The 19,402-nt window shown below is 32.4% G+C and overlaps 1 protein-coding gene across 1 annotated transcript in view; it reads left to right on the top strand.

Moving 5' to 3' along the window:
- LOC133096174 (protein piccolo) overlaps window positions 1–19,402 on the top strand; it is a 370,525-nt gene that overhangs the window by 311,328 nt on the left and 39,795 nt on the right. Inside the window, exons 21-22 of the mRNA XM_061197659.1 lie at window positions 10,045–10,186; window positions 14,212–14,285. Of these exons, the coding sequence (XP_061053642.1) occupies window positions 10,045–10,186; window positions 14,212–14,285 (216 nt within the window). The remainder of the gene's footprint in view (window positions 1–10,044; window positions 10,187–14,211; window positions 14,286–19,402) is intronic.

The raw sequence follows: 19,402 nt of genomic DNA, 5'->3' as shown, positions 1-19,402 counted from the left end.
AAAAAAAAAATTAAAAAAAAAAGAAAAAAGTCAGGAGGAAGGTCCCTATTTCTAAACATAAGAAAGACAATGGAATAAAATTTCTACTTCTACTTTATTCTTAAAAGAACACAGAAGCAAAATCTACTTTTCCTCATTAAGACATTTGAAACTAAAAACTACATTATTTTAAGTTCTATAGGTCACATTATTTTTTTTTAAGAGATCTTATAGCTTTTATTTTTATTTAAAAAAAATTTTTGAAGTATAGTTGATATACAATGTTGTGTTAGTTTCTGGTATACAGCAAAGTGCTTCAGTTATACATACAGGTCACATTATATTTTTATCTGACTCTTTAGGTAAAATGAGGTCGGAATCTAGAGAGAGAGAAAATGTAATTTTTATACTACACAATTCAAATTTCTATATGGATATATATATACTTTATATACCTTTAGTTTACTGTAAAGCATTCTCATTGCTACTGACATTTTTAAAGTAAATACTTTGGCTCCATCCAACTATTAATGTACAAGAAAATTGAAGAGACAATGTAGAGAAAAGCTGTTTTGGGAAGAATTTGCATTGTTTCATGCCTGCCAAATTATTTACTCTGGATTTCTGTGTAATATGGATTTTTGTGGGGTTTTTTAGGCAAAAATAGAAGAGACAAGCAACTTTTTATGATACATATAATATTTAATTTAGACCTTATAATTCTAGAGTTGCGAAGTTCTGGGTGAAACAAATTCTGAAGAAGCTTAGAGAAATTAAAAGGGTGATGATAATAATAATAAATCTTTTCAAGTAAGGCGTTAGAACTTGATTTTTTTAGTGCAGAAAATAAAAAATAAAAGACACCATAGAATGATTGTCATGTATATACTGGTTTAAGATGATTGTCAAAAAAAGTTGATGCTAATTGTTTCTTTTTTTTTTTTTTCATTTTCACAGTTCATACTTCATTTTCATCACTGTAGATGTAGACCAGTGATTCTCAAAGTGTGTCCATTGATCCCTAGGTGTCCCAGAGACCTTTTCAGGACTCTACAAGGTCAAAAAATTCTTAAGACTCATAAGATGTTATTTGCCTTTTTTACTCTCATTCCTTCCTTAGTGTGCAGTGGACTTTTCCTACATTTCCATGAGATGTCATGACATCATTGCTTTGATGGTTAATGGAATATGTATTTGTCAACTGCTTATGTTAAATTTTTCTTAATTTTGAATATGATAAATATTGATAGATATAACTCACATAAAGCTAAGTTCTTTAAGAAATTCAACAATATTTAAGACTGGAAAAGGGGTCTTAAGACCAAAATATTTAAGAGCCACTGATCTATACCTGGGCATAATCATAATTTTTCCAATAGTCAATGATGTTGGATAATTAGAAATTTCTTACAAGATATAATTATCATATTTGCCTCTAAATTTTCTATGCCTTTTATATCTTGTATTGCATTTTGGAACCCCTACTTTCTTTTCTTATTTAATGTTAATTTGTAATTTAAGATTGACAAATGATTTTTTATTTTATATTTTTATTTTAAATATTTTATTGGGCATGATTTAGATTAAGTTATGATTACATGCCCATATTCATTATTTACATTTGCAGTTTGACTGGTAAGTTGTCTATCAACTTTAATCAAGTTGTTCCTAGCCTAAGGTAGAATGAGAGGGAGTATTACAAAGGTAGAATCCGTTTTATTTGTGTCCTTATTTTAATGATAAAATTTATTGGAAAAACATTTATAAATTATTTGTTTCTTTAATATTCTATTGTATTATCTATATTAGTGGTCCTATTCATTGCAAATTCATTGTTAGCATAAATAACAATAGAAACACTGAAGATCATCACTTTGATTCAAATGTGAGGAAACGTTAAGTTTCTTACCTCTTACCTAATCCTTGATCCTTAATTTCAAACATATAATTTATTGTGTTTTTAAATAATTAAAGCTAAAAAGGGAATTCTGAAAATATGTATTTATCATTTACAGAAAACATTATCTGAATTACCCATATTAGTTGCTCATCATTTATTCACATTCATACACACATTTTTTTTTAACGAATAGTATGTTTCAGAAACTCTTCAAAGTGTTAGTGATTCTGCAGTGGACACAATAGACAAAAATCACTGTCCCCATAAATCTCCCATCCTAGTAATATTTATCAAATAACCAATTAAAGATATGTGGGAAAAATTTGAAGAATGACAAAAGCATGAGTTTTGTCTGTCTTCAACTGAAATTGAAGTAGAACATTGCAATTAGTCATTGACTTAAGTGTATATGCACAGACACCATCATGTTTAGAAATATCTGAAAACAGAATTATTTTGTTATTTGTTCTGGTCTGGTTCTCTCTCGTAATCTTTACAGTTCACTGGGATATAACCAAGTATAGGAGGAGAGAAAGTGTTTGAAAATGATCTATTTGGAGAAGGTAGGAATATTAATGAAATTAATTAGAGATGTTGGATTCCATGGGACTGGACATGTGTTTACCAAATAATTGTCCAAATTCCTCTTTACTTTATGGCCATTGACTACATTTGAATGATATGAAAAATAATACTCAGTGTTTGTTGTAGCATTAGCCATGTAAATCAATATGCTATTATTAATTTGTATTTGTCTACACTGGAAATGTCTCCTTTGGGCAGGATTTTTATATAAATCAAATTATTTGGATTCCGTTTAAAGATAACATCCTTGTTATCTTAGTATTCATGATCTAGGTGATCAGTTTCAGGATTATGTAAGAACATTTTTCAAAACTATTTTTATAATTACGTTCACTCAAACAGGACCGCTTGTTTTGCAAGCAAACTGAGAATATTTCAGTTTCAAAGGAGAATGAAATAAATATTGAAAAATTGAGTTGCCCTTGAAAAATTGATGTAGATCTTGAATATTTTTTTCTTTCAAATATGATTCTCCTTACTATTAATCTTTTAAAGGTAGAGATCTTTATTGTGTTATTTAAAGGTAAAGATCTTAATTGTGTTAGCATTTTTTTAGCACAAAACCAAAACTTGGTCCTTGATAAACTCTTTGTTCATTCTATTTATTTGGACATAGCTGGAATTATAAACTAAACTTACTAAAGATAAAATGAATTTACTTTCTTTATGATGTCTTAATCAAACTTTTATCCATTATTTACTCTGAAATTTTGGTCCCCACTTAAACTGTATTTATTTTAAGTGTCTTCTTCCAAAATAAGTTCTGAACCAAAAACACCTTTAGAAAGGAAGACACACTTAAAAGGCAACATTATAGCATAAATGCAAGAACTATAGTACACTGAGCCATCACATATTGTATTTATGTAAGAAAAAAATCCTCTCTACCATGTTATTAAGCTAACTTTACTCTCATTTCAAATACGTGTTGTATTGAAGTTATATGCTATTACTTTTGTTCCCTAAAGTGATCATTGATCCTATTATCTGTAAAGCTAGGGAGTGAATGGGAGACAGCTGCAAAATGGTGATGCATTAGATCAAAAAAGATTGAACTGATTATTAAAATGTCTTGAAAAAGTCAGTTGTAAGGCCAATGTGGATGGAGAGGGAAGAGTGCGAACATGATTTAAAGCTTTACCACCTTTCCCAGGACATAGAAAATAGAGGCATCGCATCTTCATCTCCCTCTCTGAAAGAAGCTACTATGTGAATAATATGGAATATCTTGAGGGACATATTTTGATTTTTATAAGTTTGTTATAACTTTCTGATATATATAATTATTTTTTCTGAGTGACCAAGCCCAGTGTTAGTGTTAATTTCATCCTCAACGACCCTGGGAGAGAGGTAATATAATCACCAATAATTTTTCATTTAAAAAATATTTCAGTGACATCCTTCCTTTCACTGACCCCACCCAAGGGTTTACAAATCACTGATATATTGTAGAAATCAGAGTTGTCTATTTTAAATACTTTTATTTGTGAAAACTTGTAATTTGGAGGTATGTGAACACTCCTACAAATAGTTGTATTGAAGCTACCTATGCCATTTTTCTAGTGTCTTCCTTTAAATTTTTCCAAATTGGATAATGAATATACTGAAGTAAATTCAGAAATAAAGTATATTAAACTTCTAAAGTCCTTGTAAGATGCAACACCCCTTCTTAATACCTCTGGATGATAGTAGAAAACCTAAAATGTTATTGCACATAATTCAAGGGGAAACCTACCAACAGTGCTGGTAACAGTGGAAAGCAAAAGTTGACATTTTTCGGGGCTACATCCAAATCCAATCAACAAATGAGATAAAACTGCAAAATCTCTTTAGTAAATATAACAACTAAAACAACAGCAATAATAAAAGGTAGATAGATAGATAAATAGAAAGAGTGAAAGGTAAAGGAGATAAAGTAGAAAAGGTCACTAAAGTTAATACCAGCTAAATTAAACTAGCTAAAGAACCAAAAAAAAAAGCATGCTATAAGTATATAATTTCTAAAATAACCAGGTAGTTATTTCAGTTCCATCATTATACTATTGGAATAAACAAAAGAATTATTGATTGATTTCTCTTAATTTCAAGCAGTTGATCCTAAAATCCTATACATTGTATCTATGAAGGTAATACTAATACTGCATCAACCAAGTAATTTGGGAAATTACAGGTTACCCACATAATAAATTACTCCTGAAATATTTGGAAATACCTTTGAGCTAGACCAAAGATATAAAACCAATGCAAGTGAGGCTTCATACATTCCAAGCACTGAATTCTAAGGTAGGCAACCTCTCTTAATTTGAGACAATTCAATATGATAGAAAAGTGGATGAGCACTTTTTAGTTTTGATTTGTGACCTGGAACAAGTCACTTAAACTTTCCAGGGCTTAGTTTTTCTATAAGCAAGATGATGGTTCTGGAGCAGGTTATCTTTAGAGTCCTTACCAGCTTTTAATTTCCATGATTCCACAATTATAAAATCATCTACAATTCTGATCCGAGACTTTGCGCATGGTGCTGCCATCGCGTGGTAGGCACAGTGATAGTTCTGCATTTTTTAAGTATGTATATATAGTAGAGGGGAAAAATCAACAGAGCAAACTAATTGAAGACAGATGTGCAGTCAAAGAGACACTACCAGGTTTAATTAAGTTTAGCCACAGAAGAGTAATAAAACAAAATGTTTTCTAACCACCTAGCAGCCGCAGAAAATGAAAAGGTCAAAGAATAATTTAAAACAGATTGAATTGCCTCACAGAAAATAAAATTTGTTTACCTGAAATGTCCCCTCAATAACTGAGTCACAAAATGATTCAACACGCTAGTATTTATTCTTCTAGCGTATAGGGACCCTCTCTATAAGAGTGGACTTCTTCCATCACATATTTATATGATACATTCTTTTTTCTAGTTGGTACTTAATAGTACAAATAAAAATTCAAAAAGAAAGTAGGCCCCCCAAAATGTAACTCTTTAAGAAAATGGCTCCAAACATGTTTTTCATTATTAAATCTCAATTCTAATGTAAAATAAATATTTTCGTATGTAATACACAGGTGCATAATACATGATTTCTGAAATTCTGATTTCAAGATTTGGAAAAATAAAGCAGATAGAATATTTTTAAATTGTTAATTTTGAAATCATAAAATTATAGAAAGTCATATTTAGTTTTAATGTTTTAAAATAATATTTTCTACAAGAACATAGAAAGAGAGACATTACACTGAAATATAAACCAGAGCTCACCACCTGTCTGTATACCAAGAGGTGCAATCAGCCTAAGTACTAGTATCTGTATTAGCACCATCTAGTGCCTCCCATGGAATGTTACCATACAAATTATTTTGTCACTTCAATTTAGAAATATATATATAATATTCATGGTCTGTTATGGATTTTTTAATTCATAAGTCTCTGCTCTCCCATGTTTCATGTATTATCATTAAATATTTCTTTCAGTCAAACCAGTTTTGAGGAAATTGGGATAACAGAACATCTGGTTGAGTGATCACATTTTTATATACACTATGACAGATTAAAGTTGAATCTCTGATTTTAAAAGCTACCAATAAAAACTAGGTTACCCAAAATTTCATTGACAAAGAACGTGGGGTTAAAAAAAAACCTATATTGTGGTGTCTTTGATGAGATTTTTTTGATTTGTATCAACAGAACTGGATTAAAAATGAAAAATCTACTAAATCACTCAGATGTTTTAAGTTGTTTGGTTAAAGGAAAGAATTATTAATATGTTATCATTATTATACTTTTACTATCAATTTATTAAATATTGCTTAAGCATAGTCCCAGGATTAAGCTTTTAAGAAGGCTACCATGGAGCAAACATAGGTAGGTTCTGTTTCCAATAGCCACATGAATGTAACAACTACAATTAAAGATAGAAAGTGACAATTGCCATAAAAGACAAAAATTATGTGCTATGAGAGTCTAGGTATAGAAGTTCCCTTCTGATTGTAAAGATGAGGAAAATGTATGAAGCAGGTTCTATCTGAGCTGAGCCTTTCCGGATGAGTATAATTTAGATATGAGAAAGTGACAGGGTCAGAGGAGGGTATAACAAAACAGGAAAGAAGAGGCTTGGCTAGAGCTCAGGAGAAAAAAAGCCAAACCATAGGGATTCAGAGTGAGTGGTCTGAATGGGCTTCAATGAAGGGTATACAAAGGAAAATTATGGGAAGTACATATGGAAAGGAGCAGACGATAAAGGACTTCGAGAGGCAAACTAAAGAATTTGACTGAAATCGTGAGATGTCTTGAAATTGCATACGATCTGGCCTCCAATATTAAATCCTAAAAGCACTTTATTCATTAAGAAGTTTGCAGTAATACAGATTTAGTTCAGTTTAATTGAGTTGATGGTTTCTTATGTGGGGGCCGATTCAATTAAAAGAAATTAGCAAATAGACGTGTTGTTTCAAGTAACTGAAAAAGAACTTTTAAAATATTTGGACTCTTAGCACCAGCTTATCAGAACCTCAGCATTTCTGTATTTTTAATCTCATTTTATGCTATGTATATATAGCCCTGTACAGGGAAGATCCACTCTGCATTTTAGTTTAAGTCATTTTCAGAAACTAAATGCCAGGCTATCTATCTCTATGCTTACATACCAGGTTAAGTATAAAAAAATTCAGTCATGCACCAGATGTTTTGAGATAATGCCAAATATCTAGACTCATTTGAATTATTCACCTAACCGCCCAAAATTTCTTTAGATTCAACATTACATGTAATTTTGTTTTGCAAAGGTGTTAAGGTAGACTTAGACTTATTCTGAAATATGTATATGTTCCCTATATTTAGTTTTCTTTCTTGTAATATTTCTTATAAACTATTACTTGTTTGCATTTAAAATATTGACAACACTTGCACAGGTTTTCCAAATGAAATTTCTATTCACCTAGGCAGTATGACAAAACTGGCTTTCCTTAAATTTATTTCTATCCTTGTTCTTTTTCTATTATTATATTGTTTTACATTCTGTTCACATTTCTCAAATTTCCCAGAAGAGGAATAGAACTAGAAATTGCGTCAGGTAAAATCAAAGTTTGCAAAAGAAAAGATTGGATATTTTGATATGTAAATAAGAAGACATCATTTCTATAATGTGGATATTTTGATATATTGTGAGATTGCTCTGGGATAAAAAAAAGTTTTAAATTAGTAAACATAAATTGATTTTAAAATTAATGTCTATTAATTAAGGTTTGTCTTTGAAAATGGTAAATTGAGATTTTCCAGTTGATGAAATTAAATTTTTACATTCAATATCATACTAAAAATTATTAACAATCTAGTAGGTTGGATTATATAATGACAATCAAAAGGTATGATAGCTTTTCCTTGTTTACAATCAGTTGACTTATCTGACTCATTATGTGGTTGGTTATACAGTTTAATCTTCTTTATAATGTTCATAATTTTATATCAGTCATATTACCTTTACATTTTTTAACTTATCCTTTTAAAAGGTCTTTAACACTAAATACGTCAGCTGGGTTTCTTCTACATAAGTTGAAGAAAATATTAAACAAACATTATGACTATTATTCTTTTCCTGGAAATCTAGTCCTATGAGTTACTCTTAATTCACTGGTGACTGGCTATTTAACAGGATTCAGACCCTTTTCTAACTAGCTATTCCCAATTTATAGATACCTGATATATAACTAATTATCAAACATTTCTTCCTTCTCTATTCTGGGAAAGGAATCCTACTATCACTGGAATAGATAGTATGAAAATTTCTGGTGGCTTTAGAGAAACTGCTAGTTCAGAAATAGAAGGGAAGAAGTGAGGAAAAGCTAAAGCCTTTGCAAGACTTGATCCTGGCTAATCTGATAGAGAGTTTCCTGCCCTCAGATGATTTCCCTTACAGTATCTACGCTTTTCACTTTATTTGGGTATATTGGTTAAAACTCCACCGGATTGTCATTGTGTTTTTATACATTTCCTTAAGAAAAATGTCGATAATTTAGAATCATTAAATGATTATCAACTCTTTACCCAGTTGTGTGGATCTATCCAACTGCTTGAGAAACTCCTGAGTGAACAGGAGGAGAGTATTTATGGAGGAGAGAGACTCTTAAGTACTTTGCAGCCTAGAATACACCTAAAATTAGAAGAGAATCAAGATGAATTCATTGTCCGGGACTAGGTGCGCTGTTCAGTGAGGAACAGCCGTTGACAATAAAGCCCTGAAGAAGAGCTTGGGGGTACAGCAAATTAAATCACAAGACAAAGAAGAGTGAGTTACTGAGTTCCTGTTTTATCTCACTCCTCATAATCACAGTCTTATGAGGGGGGCTTTACTGACCCCATTATTTTCAAATGAGGAAACTGAGACCACCTAGAGTTAACTTCAGCAGGAGTTGGGATTCAAAACCAGATCCGTGTGATCAGAGCTCATGCTCTTAAACTCTGACCATGTGGCAGAAGACAAACGACAATTTCAAAAATTTGCCTAGAGAATCTCCACCCCCACAAAAAAAGAGGAAACACTTGCCTTCTTTTTTTTTTTAGTTATTTCTGAGATATACATTTTAAAGTAATAACTAGAATTATGATTTATAACATTATATCAGAACATATAAGATTTTTAGAGATTTCATGTAATGTCTGAAACATTTATATTAACATATTTCCATACAAATAACCCAAAGAAAGTTTAGTATTAGTTGTTTTTTTGTTTGTTTTTTTATACTGCAGGTTCTTATTAGTCATCAATTTTATACACATCACTGTATACATGTCAATCCCAATCGCCTACACTTGCCTTCTTTTCATTCCTTTTGCAACAGAATTTCCTCCCAAATCTCTAATCTAGAACTCTGCTAACAATATTACCATTCTCTTACTGCATAATTTATAACACAAATTCATAACTCTTCTATGGGAATATGGATTCTTATATACAAAAAATCAAACTCATGGGTTATTTAAAACAAGTCCCAGTCATAAACTAGGACATGCCTAAGGGGAAACAAATATCTTCAAATTTAAAAACCTGCTGGAGGTAGTTGGTAGAGCTACATACAAACAAGTCCAGGATTTTCAGTCATTTCCTGAAATTACCTATTCTATTTTGCATCTTCACTTCTCAGGAGAAAAACAAATTACTGGTTATTAATATGGGAAATAAGCAATTTTCACATATTCTATCATTTCTATCTACCCAAGTCTTCCTAAATTCCTTTCTCCATGAAATAGCCACAATTCTTATTTGTTTGCCATATCGTTATTGCAATACTCTATAAAGAAATCACAAGTAATAATAATACTATTTAACTCAGTCTAAAAATCTGATGGTTGATTCCTAGAAGTTAATTTTTTTTTTCTTTTATATCCAACAAAAACAATCAAGGGCTTCAGTGTTGCCACTGAGAGTTACTGGTTAAGGAAAAGAAAATGAAAGGCAGGTTAAGAGATGTGGAGTTCTTGCTAGAGCTGTTTCTTTACACACGTAAATGAAGAAAACATATAAGTATGCATTCGGAGATCAATGGGAGGTTCATTGATTGACTGTGGTGTTGACTCTTCCCACACCATGCAGCCAAGCCCACCAATCACCGGCCTGCAGAAAGCTCCGTGTCCACTGGCTCCTCGGGCAGCAGCTTTGGCAGTGGGTATAGCGTGGACAGTGAAGGAAGCAGCAGCACTGCAGGGGACACTAATCTATTTCCTATTCCAAGGATGTAAGTGGTGGTTTTTTTTTTTCCCCACTGGAAAGTTAACAGCCTCATGAGTAAGCTTTTCTTAACATTGAAAAGGAAATAACTAGATAATTATCCAAGTGTGAGTCAGTGTCCCTGAAGCTCTTCAACTGTTTATGCCTATGTAAAAAATAGACTGTTCAGGAAAGATTGGATTAATTTAGTGAATTCTAAGCATGAATGCTGGTCACCACCAGGACTACTTAATCAGTGCATTCTGTATTTAATAGAAAAACTGCTAAAATAATAATAACTTAGCTATGCCTGAATCAAGTTCAGCAACAGTAATGCATGGATGCTTTAATCGCATAATGCATAGATTAATTGATTTTGAATCAGGAGATATTTAAACATATTTAAAGAACTCATATATCACATTTGAAATAGCACATTGGGCTACTCATATAGACTTTTCAACTATAAATTCCTCTACCATTAAAATGGAAGGTTTTGAAGTGGATCCCTATTTTCTAGAACAAATAACAAGCAGTACATAGGTCCCCAAATAGATACTCTTGGAATAAAGTTAATTTATAATACGTTAAGCCTCGAGAAAATCATATTGCAAATAAAATGCAAAACTAAAGCAGACTGTATTTAAAATGTGTTAGAATGGGTTTAGTCATATCGGTGGCAAAATCTAGCAGCATCCAAGATAAATCCAAGATAAATATGTTATCTCTATTCCAATATCAAAATCTAAACTTCCTGACTTTCTCCAGTAACTAGTTTTCTAAGTTTTCAAAAACACCATTGGGCCATGCAGCTCCAGGATCTAGCCCAGGGTGAGTCCAACCTGCTGCCTGGTTTTGTAAGGTCTGTGAAGAACTAAAAATGGCTTTTGCATTTTTAAATGTTTCCCCAAAACCCAGAAGAATAGCATTTTGTGACACATGATAATTACATGAATTTGAAATCTCAGTGTCCATGTATTAACTTTTATTGGAACACGGCCATACCAGTTTGCTGATGTGTTGCCTAACGTTGTCTGTGCTCTAGGGGCAGACTTGTATAATTACAACAGGGACCATTCAGATCATTCACTGTCTGGCCCTTTGCAAAGTGAGTTTGAAGATCCCTGGTCTGGGCCCTTGTTAGAGGGTCTTTTTCATTTTCTCTGTTAAGTGAAACCATCTCTGGAAGTGGAACTTCTATTTCTCTTTGTTTTAATATCACGGTTTTTTATGAATCATTCCTTTTGATCTCCAGAATAGTTCTAATATTTAGATAATGGCTCAAGTTTATGAAAGCAAAATAATGGGGAAAATGGATTTGTAAGGTGAAAAATGTGTTTATTTTGTGATTTTTGGGTTACATTTTTCCTACTTAAATTGACTAATTATTGGATCATCTGTCTATTTTTTTGGAGACCTAGGCTGTGGATTCAATGGAGTTATTTGTATTTAATCAGTTCTTTTTTTATTGGCAGTTATTTCTAAAAGGAGTGTGATCTCATTAGTCCGCAGACTCTGATGATCCAATTTAACTGAAGAGAATTTCTACAAATTCATTACATTCCTCTCTCTCCAAGCTGTGAATATCATATAAATTTGTAAAGATTTTGCACCACACATCACTTACTATCCCTCCAATTTATCTGTACCTTTCAAAATATATAATCTAACACTGATGATAAAGTTATAACTTTCAGAGCATAAAATACATTATTTCCTCAATATCTGAATGTCTGAAGTGGAAGTAGATTGGTTTTTTTACATACAAACCACATTTCAATTTTGCTTTTTCCCATTTTCCTGTTTCTCTTGTAAATCAAAAGCTTTTAAAACTGCGTAGGAGGCTTTTGTTTTTGCCATATGAGCCCAAAGAAAATTCTCTTTTCTAAAGCATTACAGGATATAAGTCAAAAGCAGTATTTGGTGGTTCTTTTCTATCTCTCTTTGTATTTAACACAGTTTTGCTTGGGCTAGCATAAGTGTTCAATAACTATTTGGTGATTGTTTAACAAAGATAAATTATAACCTGTGCAGTCAGAATGTTCTGAGATGAAGATTATTTATTGGGAATTCAGAAAAACTGCATCCTTTATGACCCACAGTTACATTTCCTTTGTACTTCATTTAGCTTCACAGTGCAGCAAGTTTTCTGTATGATCTTAGAAATGCACCTAATACACATTTTGGCTAAATACCAAATGTTAAAATCAGTTTTCATTAGAAGCAAATACTGCAGCTGAATGGCATCATTAGAATATGAAATGTGGGCCTCAAGATCAAATAAAAATTATCAAAAAAAATTTTTATTACAATTACTAAAAATTATACTTATTTTGTTAAAGTTTGGCATAGTATAGGATAGTAATTTTTCAGTACTCTCATCTACTCGATTAGCACTACTAAAATGATCCTCACTTTCAATTGAGTTTGGTTCAGTAACTGGATGTGTTTTGGCCCGCTCTGCTTGTATAGTATACTGCTAAAGGTGAGATTGCTACTAAGTTATAAAGCTTTCTCCATGTCTAATCCTGGCAGACAAAGTTAATTTTTTTAATTTATCAACTCTTTGTCTTGAATCTCATTGAAGTAATTACACAAATTGAAGTTTTGTGCATTGCTTAAGCCTTTTTTGTATATATTCAGATGCAAACTATATATAATTATATATATAATTTATAACATTTCTTCATGCACTTTATCCTTCACATAATCACTTAATAAAAATTTGTGTTTAAAACTTTGACCTAGAATTGTCGTCTTGGAACAATGTAATGGCTTTCAAGATAAAATGATTTTTGAATTTACATCAGTTCCTCTTTCATTATGTGCAGAACCATTTCAGTAGAATGATGAGAGGATCTTTAGAGCAATTCTCAAGTAAGATCTAATTGGAGTCTTAAGAAATAAGTATGGTTACATTTTCAGCTGGTTGGGCAAACAATATTTTTGTGAGAGTAAAAATGAATTGTTAGTAAATACTGCTATGTTTGAATTATTGTCTAGCAAGTATAGTATCAAGACATTCCTTTGTTCAAGCACCATTTCTAACACTTAAACATTTTTATTCCATCTTTTTAGAACATCTTATATAACTACATATAAAGGCAACTTCCAAATCTTTTGTACGCCATGTAGCTTTTTCTCTGAAGAAATAAGAAGTGACCTATAATCTTTTGGCTCTTACGTTATCAATATTCTGAACCCACAGTGCTCAGAGTATAATGAAATCTTCATCTGTTTGGCCTTCCAAGAAGTTTAAGGCTGAAATTAAAAATGGTTTGCAGCCTTTGGCTGAATTCTAAAGCTGTTAAGTACATATCTACCTATTAGTACTTTATATTTATTGAATATTATGATGTTTCAGACACTATGCTAAGCACTTACATACATTTTCCATGTGATTTTCCCGTAACCAAATGGTAGCTCATGTTACTATCCTTAAATTACAAAAGAAGAAATAGTCTTCACCAGATTAAAAGATTTACCTTACATGACGTATAGCATAAAGTAGCAAAGGCAGAAGTAGAAACCAAGCTGTATGACTTCAAAAGTCAATGTGCTACACACAGCTGAAAACACAGGAAGGATCTGAAAGAAATAATAATCCATGTAATTACAATATTATATTTATAAATTATTCAATTCAACATTTCCCTTCTCACCAAAGGATCTATACAACTCATCATAACAAAGTGTGAAGATATAAAAAACCCTTCTCCTTCTTGAGTTAAAAATGGCAGGAAAAAAATAAAACCCAATTCTAAAACAAAATTTGAAGATTTCATGATGGTCATGTCTTTGATAAATGAGTCCATGAACAGGACACTGAATTTTGAGGTACTATGTTTGGACTAAATAGGAATGATAAACAAATTTCCACTTTAAAATTAACATGATATAGAGTGATTTATTGTGTTCATACAACATTTGCCATTCAAGTAATTTGTTGCAGGTCTGAATATATGATGTCATTCTATTTTTTCAAACTTGGACTCCTCATTTGCGTTTAGGATTGTAATTGAATATATAAACTTTTATTTCCTTTTTAAACAGAGGAAAGATGGGGCAGAATGGGCAAGAGACTATAAAACAGCCAGGAGTAGGCGTAGGACTAGCAGACACTGAAGGTAAGTTACAGTTTACAATACACTGGATTTTGGTTGTATCTGTATGCTATACTGTTTGCTTTGTTTTTGTTTTAATATGAATGTTAATTTCTAAGTACTAATACCAGAAGCACTAGGAAATAAGTCACCATTATCCGTATGATCTATTAAATTAGAATGACTTTGTCACTTCATTTAACATTCATATTTAACATTTAAGCACTTTGGGAAACTACAAATTTTAAAGGGAAAGAAGAATGAGGATTACAGAACGAAACTTGAAGACTTTCTCAGGGAAAAAATATCTTGAAATTTAAAAAAATGTTTTCGTTTAAAATACTATACAAATAGAAAATCATGAAACCTCATTTAAGTCAATGGCAAGCCTTAAAAATGTGGAACTAAGAAGAAACTAATGGTGTAAAAATCTTTTTATAGAAAAAATAATGACTGAACTAACTTCTAAAGTGAAAACTTAATTTGAAATTAAACTTTGTTTTATTAAATAGTATTATAAATGTATTACAAAATGAAAAAAAAAATCCTTTTCTTCCACACATAATCAGTATCTCTAAGATGCACAATGACTTATCCTTCGTTTAAAAAAATTTTTAACTAATGTTTTGATAAGATCTGATAGCACTGGTATCCATGATGACTTACACTCTCAAGAATTTTAACTATTCTAAGTACTTAACACTATTCTAAGTACTTTTCACATATTATCTCATTTAATTCTTACAATTACCTATGAAGGTACTTGGTTTTACATGAAAAGAAACTGAAGTGCAAACATCACACAAGGTAAGAGCAAGTGATTGAATCCAGGAAAATGACGCCAAATCACACGCTATTAAAAAGAATGATTAATGGCATGGTACCATATGGACATTCGATGGGGAAATAGGAAACCCAGATTTAAGGTTCAAATCTTGTCTTGACTGGTGACCTGATCTTTCTATCTTTAGAAACCTGATCTGAAAAATGCTGGGTCTAAGTGATGCTTAAGTTTCCTAGTGGACTTAAGTAGATATCACATATTTCTGGTTCTACTAAAAAATTTTCTTTGAACTCATTCAAAGACTGTGCTTCCTCTACTTGTTGCCATGGTCCCACGGTCCCATCCTCAATCCACCATTCCTTTTACCCATCTTCCTTCTGCATAAACTCATCAACTCTTGTCTATATGTTGATTGCCATCCAAGCTCACTGGAATTCAGACTCAGATGTCCACCAGGCATTTGTGCCGAACCAAGAAAATAAAAACCATATTAAAAATATACGTATTTAAAAAATAGGACATTTATGGCTGGCAATTATTATATACGCGTGGAAGATGCTGAGAAACCCAGCAGGGGGTAGGGAGGTAGCAGAAGAAAGCCACTGTCCCTAAAGGCTGGAGGACAGGGAGCGCTGAAACCAAGATAAGCCTGTCTGCTGGGATCAGGAGGTAAGGAAGAGACACAACAAAAGATAGAAATATATATTGAGATAGACAAGGATAGGGAGAAATATCCCAGTTTCTCCCTTCCTCCCCTTCTCCAGTCTCTGCCAGGGCCTGGTCAAATCAGCTGGAAGCCAACTAACAGGGGAGCCTGGAAAACATGCTAGGGAGCAGCTCTTCTGAAAGCAGGGCAGAGAAAGACCAAAGATGCATCCAAGGGCGCACAGGCATAAGGCTGGTACAATACTTTACCTGGAAATTCCATAGATGCATCAAACTACATATGCCCTGAATTCAATTTTTCCTCTTTCTCCTCCTATACTTGTCTATCACTCACAAAATCTGTACCTATTTATACCGTAATTTTCATATTGTGTTATCATTGTTCTTTGACTTAAATTTACCCATTTCTATGCCTGTCTCCTTCATAAGGCTGAACAACTCTCAGACCAGAGCTATGATTTATTCATCTTGGTGTCCCAGCACTTAGCAGAAAGCCTTGCCCATAAAGTTGCTTCAAGAATGTTTAAGTGAATGAATAAACAATATAATCTTATATTAAAGTAATGGCCATTGATTTTCATCTGACTCTATACTTCATGTATACAGAGAAGCAATTCATGGGCGCTTTTCCCCAAAAGTTTTAGCTACTTAACTTCATTTTTCTCTTAACCTTAAAGTTTATAAATAAAATTATTTTAGTATAGATGTTAACATTAGAAAAGAATAGAAATTGTTCATCCTAATGCTGCCTTCTTATTTCCTATCAGTCTCACACAAAACATGCTTGTTTTCCAAGAAGAAGCCAGTCGTAGGCTACTTTATATTTTATTTAAACTTATGAGTCAATGTGTTTATATTTTAGTGAACTGACCGTTATCAACAGTTAATCTCAGATTAGTTACTGAGCAGAGGGGTGGGAGTTGAGGATGGGAACCATATGGAATATGTAATGTAATGTGAGTCATGCCCTTTTGGCAGCAATATTTTGGACAAATTATTTTTGACTGAGTTACTTATGACATTTTGACAATAAGCAAATTTACAAGTAACGCATTTATGTGAAGTTATGAGTAGTTCTATAAGAGATACATAAGAGATTGTTAATAATATGAAAAAGAAAACTGTAATAAATATTAAACCTTTATAGGAAAGTTGTACTTCAAAATCCAGCAGGTATACCCTGGACCAGCTACAGGGATATTCTGGCCTCAGAGAGGCTGCCAGTGGGCTAGCAGTGCCCTGGCTGCAGCAGGGTCCCTGCCCCTGCGTGAACAGTAGCATACAACAGAGAGGGGTATCTCAGTTAGGCCTAGCCACGTGCCAGAGTCAGAAAGCATCCATGTCTAACAACAAACAAAAAAGTACCATGTGAAGTACTGTGATGATTAAAGTCCCAAGTGAAGAAATTTTACTTAGATACCAAGTAAATATACATTATACTTGTAGGAGCTTTAAAATGGAACACAAAATTTCTCCATTTATTTAGTCGAGTCTTCAAAATCTATGAAAAAATTCTTTTTCATTTTCACCTTTCTTTGCTTTTCTGTATTATTTTTCACAGGGTGTAGTGTGTACACTTACAATTAATGCACTAGAAAGTCCCCTACTAAAAAAAAAAAAAAAAAAAGAAAGTCCCCTACTTTGAAATAGTATAACAAAAACACAAAACAAATTGGTACTGATCATATCAAAGGAAATAGCTAAATAAGGAGACAAAATACTTGGTATAGATTCATTTTATAAATCATTTCATTAAGACCTTTTCACTATGCTCTTCATGTAATAAAATTTTCATATCGTTAGTAAATTTTAAAAAAATCTAAAATAATATTTCAATATAGTTTTCTTTTAAACTATGGTCAGACAACAATATTTACTGAGCAAATGCTATGTGCCAAGTACTGTGCTACATACAATGATTAAGACAGACTGCCCTCATGGAGCTTACAATCTAGCGAGAAGAGTAAATGTTAAACATTTATTACAAGTGTGATAAAGAAGATGTGGCACATATATACAATGGAATATTACTCAGCCATAAGAAGAAACAAAACTGAGTTATTTGTAATGAGGTGGATGGACCTAGTCATACAGAGTGAAGTAAGTCAGAAAGAGAAAAACAAGTGCTATATGCTAACGCATATATATGGAATCTAAAAAAACGGCACTGATGAACCTAGTGGCAGGCAGGAATAAAGACGCAGACGTAGAGGACGGACTTGAGGACATGGGGGTGGGGGAAGGGGAAGCTGGGACGAAGTGAGAGAGTAGCACTGACATATATACACTACCAGATTTAAAATGGATGGCTAGTGGGAAGCTGCTGCATAGCACAGGGAGATCAGTTCGGTGCTTTGTGTCCACTTAGAGGGGTAGGATAAGGAGGGTGGGAGGGAGGCTCACCAGGGAGGGGATATGGGGATATATGTATACATATAGCTGATTCACTTTGTTGTACAGCAGAAACTAACACACCATTGTAAAGCAATTATATTCCAATAAAGATATTTAAAAAAAATCTTTATGAACAATTTTACATTAAGAAGAATATATAGGCACAGGTTGGGGAGAAAATTATTGAATCAGACAGAAATTTATTTGTTCTAAGCAGATAAGAAGAAGATACCAATTTAAAGTGTAAGATTTTGTTTTGTCCCCATAGAAATACGGACTCAACCTTGTGTTGGACTTGAGGTATATGTATGATGTAAATTTTGTCTGTTTTGAGTGATCCAGAGGATTGCTTTCACTTCCTTTTTTTGTCAGTCAACATAAACAGCCAATTCCTGGGAAAACAAAGAACAGACAAAACAGTTAGTTCAATTTGTTTTTAAACATATAGTTTCCTGACCAGAATTTTCCTCTTTTAATTCTTCACCATAGCATCAGAAAAATAGTGTCTCTTTGTAGATTAGTACAGTTTTCTTGAAATTGTAAATATGGCAATGTTCCACTTCATCTTGAACCTTTCATATTATTCATTTAAGCACTTTGTTTTGTGAACACCTTGGTCCACTCTAAGTGAAATTGATCTACAATGATATGCCCTAGGATGGTCATACTTTAAATCAGACATATATCATAGATTTTAAGTAATCTTCTTTAGACAGTCTGTTTTCATAAAATTTTTATTCTTGTTTTGGAATTATAGTGTACAGAATGCAAAAAGTAATGTTTTGTGGGACTGAAATTTTGTGTTGAACACATTGAGTTTTTTTTTTAATGCTAAATAGCTGTGTCCTTATTCTACTTATTGAGCAAGTCTACTTATTCTAGGTTCTGATTTTTAAAAATCTACTATCCTCTTAATCATTTCTCTAACAATGATACATCTTCTGTACAGCAGTGACATAAATTTTAATCCTAGCATGAGATTAATTCAGTAGGTCAGAATATAAGATCAATCAAAAGTTCTGGAATTCTGACCTAAGTTGTAGTGGAAAATAGTAATAGTCTTGTGGGCTGTCTCTACTAATGACGGGTTGAATGCCCACAGTTTAAGTAAGTACACAATGTAAGGAGCGAGTAAGGACCATGTGCAACGCGTGATTAACGTTCTTTAAATTGTAGCTATTATTAAATGAGAAGTGGATATAAGAGAGAGCCATTTGGATCCCATTCAAAAGAGTGATATTAGTCAAGACAAAATATGCACTTTTTGGAAGAGCTAGACCACTTCCTATAAAGATTT

Source organism: Eubalaena glacialis, chromosome 8 (assembly GCF_028564815.1).
Source record: "Eubalaena glacialis isolate mEubGla1 chromosome 8, mEubGla1.1.hap2.+ XY, whole genome shotgun sequence".
Lineage (NCBI taxonomy): Eukaryota > Metazoa > Chordata > Mammalia > Artiodactyla > Balaenidae > Eubalaena > Eubalaena glacialis.
The sequence above is the reverse complement of the archived record's forward strand: the minus strand, read 5'-3'. Positions and strand labels throughout refer to the sequence as shown.